General features: G+C 32.8%; 2 protein-coding genes across 4 annotated transcripts in view; both read left to right on the top strand.

Annotated features, from left to right (window-relative positions):
• Nucleotides 1-3,951: 3,951 nt before the first annotated feature.
• LOC117913647 (ataxin-10) lies at nt 3,952-7,769 on the top strand. Its single transcript, XM_034828679.1, has 3 exons — nt 3,952-4,056; nt 5,548-6,313; nt 6,436-7,769. The coding sequence occupies exons 2-3, from the start codon at nt 5,707-5,709 to the stop codon at nt 7,311-7,313; spliced, it is 1,485 nt and encodes a 494-aa protein (XP_034684570.1). The 5' UTR covers nt 3,952-4,056; nt 5,548-5,706; the 3' UTR covers nt 7,314-7,769.
• A 512-nt stretch (nt 7,770-8,281) lies between these two features.
• LOC117912964 (probable inactive ATP-dependent zinc metalloprotease FTSHI 4, chloroplastic) overlaps nt 8,282-15,515 on the top strand; it is a 30,589-nt gene continuing 23,355 nt past the window's right edge. For all 3 annotated transcript variants that reach the window (XR_004651067.1, XM_034827787.1, XM_034827788.1), the window contains exon 1: nt 8,282-8,658. Coding sequence is in view for 2 of the 3 variants with exons in the window: in XM_034827787.1 (XP_034683678.1) it covers nt 8,410-8,658 (249 nt within the window). In the remaining variant the exon portion in view is untranslated. The remainder of the gene's footprint in view (nt 8,659-15,515) is intronic.

Below are 15,515 nucleotides of genomic sequence, written 5' to 3'. Positions count from 1 at the left end.
AATTTTATTTTATTTTATTTTTTGAAAAATATTAAGTTATAAACAAGGAATAAGAAATTAATTAAGTAATATAATAGTAAAGCAAGAAATAGGAAGATGATATATGTGAATTTCATTTATAATTGTTCAACAATCCATCTACGTTTAGATGATATTTGTTTTTTGATTGAATAAAAAAAGTTAAAGTATTTTGTTTTTTTTTTTATTCGGTTAAAAGTATCATGTTAATATTAACTAATATAATTAAAATAAACTTGTTATCAATAGATTCAATTTAGTAATATTGGTTGATATCAATAGATTATTTTTAGTTAAATAGAAAAAATCAAATATTTTAGTTTATTCAGCCAAAAAACAAATACCATTTACTCTCCTTAAGATTCTTTCAAAGTAAGGGTTTCACTATTAATAATACCTTAAGATCGAAGTCTTCAACCTTTTTATATTTGGATAATTTGGTTCTAAAGGATTTTCACAAACCCTTTTAAGTATTCCATTAACTTGAAGTCTTTTCAATCAAAACTAATAAGAAGAGAAGATTTCAATGCTTCCAATCCTATAACAATTATAGCTTACAATACACAAGAAATTAGGATGGATTTGAAAGGTGCATTAATGAGATCTGCAAATTAGAATTCAATGTACTTAAATAAAGAGTTTTAAAAGTGAGAAAGTAGGTGTTTTTCAATTCAATACAGGTGTTCTTTTATTGTAATGAGACTCTTTAGTTTATAAAAAAAATAGCTTTAAACATTTGAAATGACAAAATTAATCTCAAGCAACCAAGTTTTGATATGACTAGTTGACTAGTTGTAGATGTATTTAACAAACCTTCGTAACTTTAAAACACGTTTTAAAGGAGGTCATTATATGTATGGTGCTAGGAACTTTTTCTCCTAATCAATACGATATATCACAAATCTAATTTAATTTAAATAATATAAAAGCATATTTGAAATATCATGCTTTAGAATAGCTTATGTTAAAGGATTCCATGGGTGTAATTCGTATATCCATCGTTATATACCAATGAAGACATCGATTATACTTTAAATTTACAAATGAATTGACTTATGTAAGCTTGTTTGTCCGTAAAAGTGAGGATGTTGTTTATTTTTTCTTTTTTAATACGTTCATACGCTACTATTATTAAACTATTTTTTTAAAAATAAATAATAATACATTAATTTTATTAATGTATTGATAATGTTTGTTTTTTTTTTTTTTACTTAATTTTAAATGGAACTTAAAACTAAATAGTACTTGATAGTGTTAAAAATGAAGTCATTTGTTGTTATAATATTTTATTTTTATTAAGTATTAAAAAGTAAGAAAAAATTACTATTTTATTTTTTTCTATTCAGCCAAAAAATTTATAATAAATTATGAAAAAGTAGAAAAACAAACAATAAAGTCTGAAAGTAAATTGCTTTTAGTAAAAAAACTCAAAAAACTAACACCCTTTAAGTGTTAATTTGGAGTTCATTTGCTTAATAAGAAAATCAAGAAAATTAGCAAAAATTCAAAGAAAAGCATGTAATTAGAGGTAGACCTTATTTGGGACATTTTTTTAGCTTGAAGTTGAAGTTAAAAGCCACTATTTTTAAAGAATAATATTTATATTATAAAAGTTTTTTTTTGCATAAGTCAAAATAGAATTTCTACTAAGATTATGTTTGATTCCATAAAAATTGAGAGAAAATGTGAGGAAAATAAAATAGAAAGAAAAAGTGGAAAGAAATAAAAAATTAAGGAAAATAATAAAGAGATTCAAAATCAATAAATTATTTTTATTTTGTTGTTCAAATTTATTTCACTTATTTTCTTTCATTAAACATCAAACAATTTTAAAATTTATAAATTTCTAACTAATTTTAATTATATTAAATTTTCTTTTATATTTTATATAGTAAAATTAAATATGATAAAATAATTTTTTTAACATTTTTTTTCTTCCCTTAGCACTTTCCGAGAACCAAGCATAACCTAAAAGCTGTAATGTTTCTGAAATCTTTGTTTATCACAAACTCAAAAATTTAGGCTACAACTGACTCTTCTTTTAGCATAACTAAAGTGACTTTTCTAAAAACTATAATGATAATAAACTAGATCTTATGGCAAAATGCCAAAGTTAAAGAATTTTAAACCAAGTGGTTTTTGTTTTTCCATTTTTTTTAAAAAACTAAGACTATGTTTGAGTCTCAAAAAGTACTAGGAAAAGAAAAAAAAATATTAAGACTATATTTGATTTTCGAAAAATTTGAGGGAAAATGCAAGAGAAAAAAATACAAAGGAAAAGTAGAAGAAAATAAAAAATAGATTAAAATTCAATAAATTATTATTATTTTATTATTTTAAATTCATTTTATTTATTTTAACTTATCGATATAAAGATTAAATAATTTAAAAACATATAAGTTTTAACTAGTTTTAATTATATTTTATTTTTTTTGATATTTTTTCATAAGACAACCAAATATGAAAAAATCACTTTCCTTCATATTTTTTTTTTTTATTTTCTTAATATTTTCTAGAAACCAAACACAACGGAAGAAAAATTATTTTCTCATATTTAATTTTACTATGAAAAATACGAAAAAGTAAGATATAATGAAAATTATTAAGAAATTTGTATATTTTTAAATTATTTAATCTTTATACAAAAGATTTAAATATGTGAAAAAAGTATAAAGTAATATATAAAAAAATTTATTAACGTTAAATCTATTTTTTCTTTCCTTTCATTTTTCTTCTCTAGTTACTTTTCTTTGCATTTTCCTTCAAAACTTTCCGAGAACCAAACATAACTTAGAAGTTGAAAGTAAAAATATATTATATAAAATAATAAGGCTATGTTTGGTTATAGAAAGTACTAAAGAAGGAAAAAAATGAAAATGAAAAATGGTCTTCTTGTGTTTAGTTGTAATATGGTAAATATATAAATAAATAAATACAATTAAAATTAGTCGGGAAGATTGTATTTTCAAATTGTTTAATCTATATATAAAACAATTAAAATAAATTAAATGAGTTTAAAGTAACATATAAAAAATAATTTATTTACTGAAATCTATTTTTTATTTTCTTCTATTTTTTTTCGCTTGTATTTTCTTTCAAAATTTCCCGAAATCAAATATTGCCTAAGTGAAAGAAATGAGATACGAAAATATAATATGTCAATAACGTAATAAACAAATTGGATATAGAAAAACAAAGGGGATAGAATAAGGCATTAAATGATGATTGTTAAAACTAATGGTCAAAAGTCCATGAAGATACAAACTGTAGAATAAAATATCAAGAAAAAAAATAATTGTTGCCAATGTTGATAAACGGATGATTTTTTTTTTTCTTAAAATTTTATTTGTAGGTTTAATTTTGCTAATATTTACTTTTTTTAAATTTCTACATTATTTCTTTTTAAAAAAACCTTTCCAGGCATTTAAAATTATAAATTATTTTTGCTAAAAATTTTTATAAAAATTAAGGTTATCTTTAGTTTCAAAAAATTCGAGAGAAAATGCTAGAGAAGGAATATAAAGAGGAAAAGTAGAAGGAAAATGATGAATATATTTAGAGTTAATAAATTATTTTTATATGTTATTTTAAAGATATAAAAATTTAGAATATATTTAGTAGTGATTTTGAGAAATATTTTTAATATTTTTAATATTTGAAAAATAAAAATTTTTAAATGTTAAAAAAATTAAAAACACTTTTTAGAATTATAGTCAAATCACTTTAAGAATTCATTTGGTAGTGATTTTTAAAAGTGTTTTGGGATGAAAATAAGGCGTTTGAAAATTTTGAAAAATTATTCTAAAAATTTCGAAAAAGACTTAAAACTTAAAAGTGATTTTTAGTGGATGACTTGAGAGTTTTTTTTTTTATTTTTAAAACACTTCAAATATTTTGAAATACTCCAAAAATGCCCCCAGGTGATTCCCATGCCTCCCTTCCCCTTTCACTCATACCTCTCTTTCATTCTCCTCCTCCACCGCTCTCCATCCGCGAAAGGCGCTCCACTTTCATTCGACATCGTTGATCTGATCGAAGGTAACGCTCTGTTCTTTTCTTGTTTTTGTTTTCCTTTTTTTTAATGCCCGAATGTCTTGAAATGTTAGTTAGGGTTTGGGTTTTAGGATTGTTTGGTTAGGATGAAAGTATGAGAAAATGAAATGGTTTCATTGAGTGATATTAACAAGTGCTATCAAGTATCAGTAAAATCTGTAAATCCTCAAATGTTTTTACAGGAATTACTTCCAAGCCTTAACACTTTTAGATCTATTTTTCAATAGAGCAGTCGAGTCTCATTTCCCAGTACTTCTCTCTCTAAAACCCTCATTCTCTATTCTGATTCACACATGCAATTGCTCTGTTTAGGGTTTTTGAGTTCAAGTGTTGCCGGTCCATTTCTTTTTTAAGGAAGAAAAACTTTGTTTGGTGATATCTTGTTATTTAGAGCCCGTTTGATATGGTTGTTGTCTCATTGCTGTTTATTTGTCTTTAATTTTGGGATTTTTATTCTTCACATTATTATTATTATTATTTAAAAAAAAAAAATTTTCATAGGGGTACTGGAGAATCATCTCCAAGATAAAGATCCACTGCTAGCATTTTTATTTATTTATTTGCATTTAGCATTTCAGAAATGAAAATGTAGGAATAGGTTCCGCCATAATTCAAGCTTGTCCTTTCATCTTGGGATGCCAGTCCTACTCACGAATCCTATTGTTCATTTCTATTTATGTTTTTACTTGGTGACCTTAGTGGCCTTATCCATGTCTCTGTACCTTCATTTAACTTGAATCATATCTACCAAGGGAGTACACAAGAGAGGAAAGACATGTAAATGAAAAGGGGAAAAAAAAAAAAATCTTGATTTGAAAATTTAATTATTTCACAATGGGCGAACTTTGGCTGCAACTCATCTTGCTTTAATCTAATTCAGGATTGCATTGATGTTTATTCAATTTGCAGAGCTTCACTAATGAATTTAGGCTAGTTTTAGATTTTTTATTTTAAATTCCTTTTAAGATGTGACATTATTGGTTAAAAAATTTGATTTTCTGAAAAATGACATAGTTGTGAACCTTTGACATCTTATGTTAGACGACCAATTTTCCCAAAAGCTTAAGCTTGTAGGATTTGAATCCACAATGTATATCTTGCACTCTAACACCCTCCCTCACATGTAGCCTCCTTTGACTTACATGTGGGTTTAATAAATCATGGAAATAAAGCAGTAAATTGAGGAAATAAATTTGCGGTGTGGTTTGAACACATAATTCCCTTCAAACGAGGCTCTAATACTATGTTAAACAACCGATTTTTTTAAAAGCTTAAGTTTGTAGGATTTGGGCCCACAATGCATATCATACACTAACATCTTAATTATCATTTGGGAATTTGATTGAATTTGGATGAATTTTGGATTAACTAAGATTTCAAGAAATGAGGCAGGCTTAGACAGGTAAATTGCCTCTTTGTGTCTCAGGTTCTTGTGGCATTGTTTTCTAAGAATTCAGTGTTTTTGTTTTTGTGCAGGGTCAACTTTAATCAGGGGCTCAGTGGTGTCACCATAGTTATTTTTATTGGAAGTGATTGTAACCCAAGTATCTAATTGGTATTGACCAGACATTGCCTTGTTGCAGCTATTAGTTTATGCAATTTCTCTTATCTTCATTACCTTTTTTATTTTAAGTAATGGAGGATGCAATGTTAAAGTTCTCTCTACCGGAAAATATCCTTCAGCCATTATTCTCTGTTTCAAACTCATCCACCCTGGATGAGACACTAGAACTTCTTATAGAAGCTTCAAAGACCCCTGGTGGTCGCCTGGACCTGGGTTCCAAGAATATCCTTCCAGTTGTCCTTCAGCTTAGTCAATCCCTCTCTTATCCTTCAGGTCATGATATTCTATTGCTGTCTTTAAAGCTTCTCAGAAACCTATGTGCGGGAGAAATGACAAATCAAAATTTGTTTATTGAACAGAATGGAGTCAAAGCAGTTTCAACTATTTTGTTGAGCTTTGTAGGGCTTGATTCTGATTCAGATTATGGGATTATCCGCATGGGGTTACAGCTTTTGGGAAATGTTTCATTGGCTGGAGAAAGACATCAGCGTGCTGTTTGGCATCACTTCTTTCCAGCTGGGTTTCTTGAGATTGCAAGAGTCCGGACACTGGAAACTAGTGATCCATTGTGTATGGTTATATATACTTGTTTTGATCAGAGTCATGAATTCGTTACAGAGATCTGCGGAGATCAAGGATTGCCTATTCTGGCAGAAATTGTACGAACTGCTTCAACAGGTAAACCTGGATTTGTTTTTTGCTTGTGATTATTTTTGGCTAATTTTAATTACATATTGGTACTTAGACTTAACAACAGAACAAACACTAAATGTTTCAACCCTACTTTTGAGTGTTGCCAGTTGGTTTTGAAGAAGATTGGCTGAAGTTGCTTCTTTCCAGAATTTGTTTAGAAGAATCCCATTTTCCTATGTTGTTCTCTAAATTATGCCCAGTTGGTACTTCTGGCAATTATGAAAATATAGAATTTAAAGTCGATGTTTTTGCATCAGAACAAGCATTTCTTATGGATATTGTGGCAGAGATCTTAAATGAGCAAATCAATAGGATGACTGTATCCAGTGATGTTGCATTGTGTGTTCTTGGAATATTGAAGAAATCTGCTGGGGTTCTTGATTCTGTCTCTACATGCAAATCTGGATTTTCTGCAGGATCCAATGCTATTAATGTTCTTAAATATTCACTCACCATTTTGAAAGAGATCTGTGCTCGGGATGGTCAGAAAAGCTCTAATGAGCATGGATCAGTGGATGTTGTTGACTTGCTTGTATCATCGGGGCTTTTAGAACTGCTTTTATGTTTGCTTCGTGACCTTGAACCTCCTGCAATAATTAGGAAAGCCATCAAACAAGGTGAGAACCAAGATGGAGCAGCTTCTTATTCACCCAAGCACTATCCTTACAGAGGGTTTCGGAGGGATCTTGTTGCTGTCATTGGCAATTGTGCATACGGAAGGAGGCATGTACAAAATGAAATCAGAGAGAGGAATGGAATACTTTTACTATTACAACAGTGTGTAACTGATGAAGAGAATCAATTTTTGAGGGAATGGGGCATATGGTGTGTAAGGAATTTATTAGAAGGCAATATAGAGAACCAACGGGTGGTAGCTGAATTGGAGCTTCAGGGATCTGTTGATGTGCCTGAAATTGCTGGACTTGGTCTCCGAGTTGAAGTGGATCAGAAAACTGGACGTGCAAAGCTTGTAAATGTTTCATAAAGGTGTCCAAAGCTTGAAGAGAACTTGTCCTGGCTGGAGCTGATTATAGGATTCATCTGGATATTTTATCTTGTGTCATGCTTGAATCTTGTTGTCCATTTATAGATCCTTGATCAGAAGGATTTTGCCAATGGGGGATCATGCAGATATCTTTCAAGTGGTGCTATTCTTTGCTCATTTTCCAGTTGTGAGAAAAACTGGATGACGGTATTGGAAGAGCAAAAAGGAAAATCTAGAGCAGTTGATAGGACTCTTGCCAAGCTTATTGTAGTAGTTGAACTTTGTGGCATGTGGACTGTTTACCGTGGATTATAAGTCTTAATAGATTAGTACGTACTGGAAACTTGAAAACAGATAAAATTTAGTGAAGGCGAGGAGTGATTGTATTTTTAGTGGTGATAGTGTGATATTCAATGTATGTAAACCAAGCTCATTGATTAACAAATATTTAGCTCATCCTGATCTTAGCATGATTTAAATAAAAGTGCGTTTGAAAGTGATTTTAAAAAGTGTTTTTAGTATTTTTAACACTTGAATGATAAAAATTTTTAAGTATTAAATTTTTTAGAATTATTGTCAAACGGGCTCAAGTTAAAGAAAAATTTTATTTTATTTTTAAAAATTGAAAATATTAAAATATAATATATTTTTTTTATTTTAAAGATGAAAAAACTAATATATGTTTTATATTATTTTTTATTTATTTCGTAAACTAAATATAAATATAATATAATATATCAATATTAATTTTTATTTATTTTATAAATTAAATATAAACATATTATAATATATCTCATTAAATATGCCATAGTAATTGAATGTCGTATTATATGTTAGGTTATATACATATATTGTATTTTATTTTATCCAACCAATCATTGCCACGTATGAAGATCATATTTTTAACCATTGGTCGGAATACTATTTATAAACATCTCAATGGAAAGCTGATCGGTGTTGGGCTTCCAAATATGAAACATTGAAACGTCACCGTTTTGATTATCTCCACCAGAACGAGTCCGGCTTGGAAGATAAAAGGAAGCATCTCGAGCGTAAGGGAGCAAACAGTAGAGTGAAGAAAACTGATGAATTGAAGATGATACACAACCTCTCGAAGCCCCTTGATCTCATACACTTCCCAAAGCCCTCCAAAACTCTAATCACTAAAACTCACTTTTCTTCTTCTGGCCCTTATGGACATGGTTCTCCACCAATTTTACGGTTCAAGAGCAACTCATTTCTTCTCTATAAGCGCACCAGTCTCAGCATTAGGGCTTCTACAATTTCCTCTTCGGCTTTGACTTCGCCGCCTGAAGAAGATGCAGAGTCCACACAGCTATTTGAGGTTTGTTTGCTTTTCCTCTTTCAATTGCTGGTCGGTTTGGTTCCTGAGAAAACGGGGGTGAAAATGAGGAGAGCTTTTTTGGTCTTGCCATTTGATATATATCTGATTTTTTTTTTAAATTTTTATTATCCCTTTTGGGGGGTGGGGGTGGTGTTTTTAGGTTCCAAGGTGGAGTGGCGAATTAGAATGTGGTAATTTTTCGCTTTAGGCTCGGGTTACTGGACGTTGTGATTTTCTGGGTTCTCAAGAGCAGTGCTTGAAAGTGTAATCATGGGCTGTTTGTTTTCTCAGAAAATGTAGGACATTATAAAATGTCAAACTTTAGAGTATTGAAATTTTGGGTCTTTGGAACCTGGACGAACAGAAAGCTTGGTTCTGACTTTGGATGGGTTGCCGATTTTGGTAACAGAAATGACAGCACATAAAAACTCAGGTCTGTTTTTCAAATTTTTGAAAAACAGTTCTCAAAAAGAGATTTTGAGAACAGTAATTAAAAATGGTTCTCAATTATATTTGGGAACTAAAATCTGTTTGGGAACTCAAATATGAAAAATAGTTTTCTCTGGTTTTTCTATGAAGATTCACTTATTTGCAAAAGTTTCCAAAGTGTCTTCCATGGTTTCAATTGTTGCTCGGAGAACTCTAAAAAAACAATTGAAAACATCTCACAAATTTTCTAAACAACAACCTATTTTCGGAACAAATTCTGAAAAAATTGTTTTTGTGGTAAGGCGTTTTCTAAGTTAGAAAACAGTCACCAAATAGGCTGTCAATTTTTTTTTTTTTTGGTTTCCTGTGTTTTTTCCTTCTGTTTTCTCAGTGAGTTATTCAAATGAAATTAGGTTATTAACAAAAGGTTCTTGCATTTATGCTGCAATACATTAGCATATCTTATTTTTGAGTTTGGGAACATGGGTTCTGATGAAAAATGTCTTATCTAAAGAGTGTGGTTGTTTGGACTGTAATATGAAATATGAATGTAATATAGAGTTCATAGATGAGGTCTTATTTTTAATTTTTTTTATTGGCAAACAGAAAAATTGACCGAAAGCCTACCAAAAAGGAGGTGCAACCCCAATACACCAGGTATATGCAGAGAGCACACAAATCCAAACAAAGGAACATAAAAAACCATAACAGAAGTAAAAACCTATACAGCCTGTTATTGACCAATCATCTCAATGAAATCCATAGGGAGTCATCCAATCCCATCCTAACCCAATAAATAAATATCTTCAGAAAAAAGTCTTTTGACACTTCATTGGGATGCTCCTCTTCCCTGAAAATTCTACCATTGCATTATTTCCATATGCACACCAAAAAATTATGGGAGAAGAGGAGGGCGGGTGGTGGCGCAGGGGCGCTCCAGGCTCCATGCTAGCCTAACACATGCTCTCCTGAAAGCCTAAAAAATCCATCACAGGGTCACAGAGCATTTAGGCTTTTGCACAATGGATTAGAATATTGATTGCTGACTCCTCTTTAACCTCACATAAACAAATTCTATTAGCTAGAGATCAGCTCCTTTTCATAAGCTGATCCAACTATCAAAATCTTCTCCCTAGCAGCTTTCCAAGGGAAGGAACAAACCACTACAGGAACCCCTGATTCCAAATATTCTGAGCTGGAAACTTCTCCAAGATTTCAGAGGATAAAGAAGAATTATAAGATTTGAGAGACAAGCACCCATTCTCCACTCTTCTCAACACCAACATATCCTCTCCTAATCTCAGGATAGCCACTGCATGAATGTGTTAAAAAATACCGTTTATTCCTAGTTCCTTCATTGTCCCAATTATGAAACCCCTTATGAAAGCAAGGGTTCTAATAACCTTGCCTGTCCTTTACCACCCAAAGATCCCCAACATTTCCATTGGAAGCAATTTTTTAACAAGGAAGGGCAGCAATCTTTCAATAATAACTATCCACTCCACCTATCTAACTAGAACTTAGTAGTTTGAGACCATTTCAAACAAACATAGAAGTTGTGGGCTAAAATTCATTCCACCTATGTCTAATAGCCTTCCAAAGGCCCACTCTGAAAACCTCTCGTACCACTTTGGAACTCCAACCACCATCAATTATGGCAAACTGACCTACAAAAACCTGTTTGCTTTGGCAATTGTGCTCCTTTGCATTCCTCCATAACCATTTTCCAAGAAGAGCTTTGTTTTAGAGTTGTAAGCCTCCTTAAACCAAGTCCCGTCCCCCCCCCCCTCACACACACTTCACAAGATGCAACTTTTTTCTTGAAAGTTCATCCTTTCATAAGAAGTCCCATTGATTTTTTTAGCATGTTTCTTATTGTCTTAGGAATGATAAACAAAGATATGTAATAGATTGACAAATTAGAAAAGGTGCTATTGATCATGGTCAACCAACCTGCATCATTTTTAAGTGTTCCTCTACCACTTCTCATACTGAACAAGATCTGAAAGGGGCCCCAAGTGAAAGTCTTGGTAAGTAATAGGTAGATCACCTATCCTATTTCTCATCTCTCAATATCAACAACCTTACTCCATTGGGATAACTCTCTTTTCAACAAATTGACTTTCAAACCAATGATCATTTCAAAACATAAAAGTGAAGAATTTCTGAATTCCTTTATTGATAATTTAGGTACACACCATACACATATATATACACAAATGACTGAATAAGAAAATATCAATCTAGCTTGATTCTCTCCTAAAATTAGGAAACTGAATCATCCTAAATGATCTCTCCTTTTTTATTCCTAAAATACTTTCCTAAATTAAAACCCTAACTTTGAATGCCAAATTTCAACACTCCCCCTCAAGTTGGAGAATATATATCATATAATCCCAGCTTGCAAGTTAAGTCTTCGAAGTTAGGCCTAGGTAAAGCTTTGGTGAGGATGTCTGCGGTTTGGTGCTTGGTAGGAACATAGTTCAATTTAACCGTCTCACTAGTCACCTTCTCTGTAATGAAGTGTGTGTCAATCTCAACGTGCTTGGTCCTATCATGATGCACGGGGTTCTTTGCTATGCTTATAGCTACCTGATTATCACACATCATCAGAATTGGAGATGAACTTGTTTGTCCCAGTTCACTAAGAACCCTTTTTATCCAAATCCCTTCACAGATTCCCTGTGCAAGAGCTCTGTACTCAGCTTCTGCACTACTTCTGGTTACAACTGATTGCTTCTTACTCCTCCAGGTAACAAGATTTCCCCAGACAAAAGAACAATATCCAGAAGTGGACCGCCTGTCAATGATGTTTCCTGCCCAATCCGCATCTGAGTATACTTCAGTGTCACGGTTCTCTGTCTTTCTGAAGAATAGACCTTTCCCTGGTGTCATTTTTAAATATCTAAGAATCTTGTAGACTGCTTCCATGTGTTCCTCAGTGGGGCTGTGCATGAATTGACTTACAACACTCACTGCAAAGCCAATATCTGGCCGAGTCTGTGAGAGATAAATCAAGCGCCCGACGAGCCGCTGATATCTCCCCCTGTCTACCGGTGTACTTTCTTTCTCGATACCAAGTTTCTTCTGACTATCCATAGGAGTATCAATTGGTTTGCATCCAAGCATACCGGTCTCCTTAAGAAGATCGAGTATGTATTTTCTTTGAGAGACTACAATTCCCTTCCTTGATCTAGCCACTTCCATACCAAGGAAATATTTCAAATTTCCAAGGTCTTTAACTTCAAACTCTTCTGACAAATACTTCTTCAAATTCCGTAATTCCTCCATATCATTCCCAGATAGAATAATATCATCGACATAGACTATCAATATGGCCATTTTCCCGGCATGAGACTTCTTGACAAATAGAGTATGATCAGCCTGACCTTGTTTGTAGCCCAGCTTCAGGACTGCTTTTGTGAATCTATCAAACCAGGCTCGGGGAGATTGTTTAAGGCCGTACAAGGATTTTTGGAGTTTGCAAACCTGATTCTTTGCCATACTTCCTTTGAAACCAGGTGGTATTTCTAGTGCGTGAGATGCAGTCGCCGGTCGGAAAAACGCGCGTGGCCGGCGCGTGGATGGTTTTTTGGCTCCGGTGCTTTGGGAAAAATTTGAGATCTCCTCCAGGCGCTCCTTGCGGTGTGGAAAAAAACCGTCGCTGGAAAAGTCGTCGGCGGTGAATGTTTTCTGACGACGATTCGACCGACCGGAAAGTGTTTTCTCCCTTGGCTCTGAGAACAGGGACTGATGACCGGAATGAGAGATGGCCAGAGAGAGAGATGGTCGGATTGAGAGATGACCAGAGAGATTTGGCCGGAATGAATGATGACCTGAATAAGAGGTGGCCAGAAGGGATTAGGGTTTCAGAAAACTGGCTCTGATACCATGAAGAATTTCTGAATTCCTTTATTGATAATTTAGGTACACACCATACACATATATATACACAAATGACTGAATAAGAAAATATCAATCTAGCTTGATTCTCTCCTAAAATTAGGAAACTGAATCATCCTAAATGATCTCTCCTTTTTTATTCCTAAAATACTTTCCTAAATTAAAACCCTAACTTTGAATGCCAAATTTCAACAAAAAGCATCCATTTTAGATGCATAGATGTTCAAAATCACCTTTTCCCTTTCTTACACAACAACAATCTAGAAGGATAGGGGAATGATCTGAAATTGGTCTTGGAAGGATTGCTTGACCTGTAGAGGAAAAGTGCTCCTCTTCACTCCTTTAAACTAATAAATAGGCCTATAAAAGCTAACAAACAACCATCCAGCCCCGTACTCTTAAGTGAATGCCTCCTAGATAAAGGGTGATATAGTTGTTAAAAGCTTATAGTACATGATGAGAAGATACAACGATGCAATATGTTTCTAATAGAAATTGAAATGTCTTACAATTTGTATCTTATCTTAAATATATATGATTCATATGTAATACACAATACAATATATGATATAACGACATACACCTTTAAATATTTTTTCACAATTCTTAAGACAAATCAAATTCAAAATTTTTTTTTCTTAAAATAATTATATTATTAATTGTTTAAAATATATGGTAAGGTTACAAAACTGGTGATAATAGGGAAAGGGAGGTAAAATAATATGACATGAAAAAATGATGACAAATATGAAAAGTTGGACCTAGATTTCTCATCCTTCATACTTTAAACTATCATTCAATGATTTTTTTTTTTTTTTGATAAATGAAAACATGAAAAGTTGGAATTTTAGAGATGGCAAATGAAGACATGCATATCCACAATATATATAAGTACCATATGCCTAGCTAGAATTTAAAACTAAAAATCATATCTAAAAATCCAAAAAAAATATTTTTGTGGATTTTATAATGAATGTATGCATTGAACTCATTTGTTAAATTGGACTTTTCAAAACTCCAGTATTCAATTTTTTTTTCATGAAGTATGACATCGTTTAACTCCTTAAATTCTCTTATCTTTCATGCTTACTATGCTTACTGCAAAGGCAATGTCAGGTCTTGCGTGTGAAAGGTATATTAGTTTTCCCACAAGCCGTTGATATCTTCCTTTATCAACAATATCTCCCTTAATTAATTTTCCCTTGTCTCCTTGTTCAATTGGTGTCTCTATTGGTTTGTAGCCGAGCATACCCGTCTCTTCTAACAAGTCTAGCGTGTACTTCCTTTGTGATATAGAAATGCCCTTCTTACTTCTTGGGACTTCCATTCCTAAAAAATATTTCAAAGTTCTAAGATCTTTAACCTCAAACTCCATTGCCATCAATCTTTTAATTTCCTCTATTTCTTGGAAGTCTCCAGCAAGTATTATAACATCTACGTATACTATTAGGATTGTGATTTTTCCATTTGATGATTGCTTAACATCCGTGGCTCTTAATCATCTTCGAAAATCTATCAAACCATGCACGTGGAGACTGCTTTAGCCCATATAGTGATTCTTTAACTTGCACACCATTTTGTCTTTCTTATCTTCCTTAAAGCCGAGTGGGAAACTCATATATACTTCTTCCTCCAATTCACCATTTAAGAATGCATTCTTCACATCCAGTTGAAACAATGGCCAATCCAAATGTACTGCTAGGGATGATAGGACCTGGATTGTGTTGAGCTTTAATTGACCTCCGCGAGCTTCAAGTTCCAGTGGAATTATCAGAGTGTTTTCCTCAGAACCTTTACCAGCCACTCTCACATTCTTACAGAACCACAATAATAATCTATTCATCTAGGCAGAATGTTGTCTAGTTTCTGAAGCCTTAATAACTCTTTCTGGGCAGGAATATCAGTGCTAGCAGTTTTTTGCAGGTCAGGCAAAGGCTCCCTCCCTTTCCCACCTCCTTGGGTGAACCAACAGCCCCACCCATAGATTTTCCTGAAATTCTAGTCCCACCATTTAGAACAATCATCCTCACTGGTTCCCTGTCCCCCCCTCACGCACCAATAGCCTGCCCTATATCCCCCTGCTCTGGAAAAACCGCCCCAATCTCCTTTACCCAGCAGACCCATTGGGTTCCTCCCAACCCAAACAAAGAAGAAGGAAGAGAAACACCCTAAGAAGTCCCATCATTAAGAGAGAAGTTGGAAGCCAGAAATTGGGATCAAAGATTTACTGGGATTATCAGAATCTCCATTGCTAGGGTGAACAAGAAGGCCAGAATGAGAAAGAGATTGTGATTCTTTCTTAAACTTCACCATCTTCTGAGCATTGAAGACACTGCTGTGCTTGTCTGATGTCTCCTTATCAGTGCCTCTTCCTTTTGCACCAAATGCCTCGGGGAATAACCACCTCTTGGTTTTCTCTCTGGATTCTAGGCAGGAATCACAATACGGTAGGCCCATTTGCATAAGAGAATGTAGATCCAAATCTATGGTCCATACAGCAGGCTCAATGAACTCCTTCACTTGGG

The sequence above is a fragment of the Vitis riparia genome, chromosome 4 (assembly GCF_004353265.1).
Source record: "Vitis riparia cultivar Riparia Gloire de Montpellier isolate 1030 chromosome 4, EGFV_Vit.rip_1.0, whole genome shotgun sequence".
Lineage (NCBI taxonomy): Eukaryota > Viridiplantae > Streptophyta > Magnoliopsida > Vitales > Vitaceae > Vitis > Vitis riparia.
The sequence above is the reverse complement of the archived record's forward strand: the minus strand, read 5'-3'. Positions and strand labels throughout refer to the sequence as shown.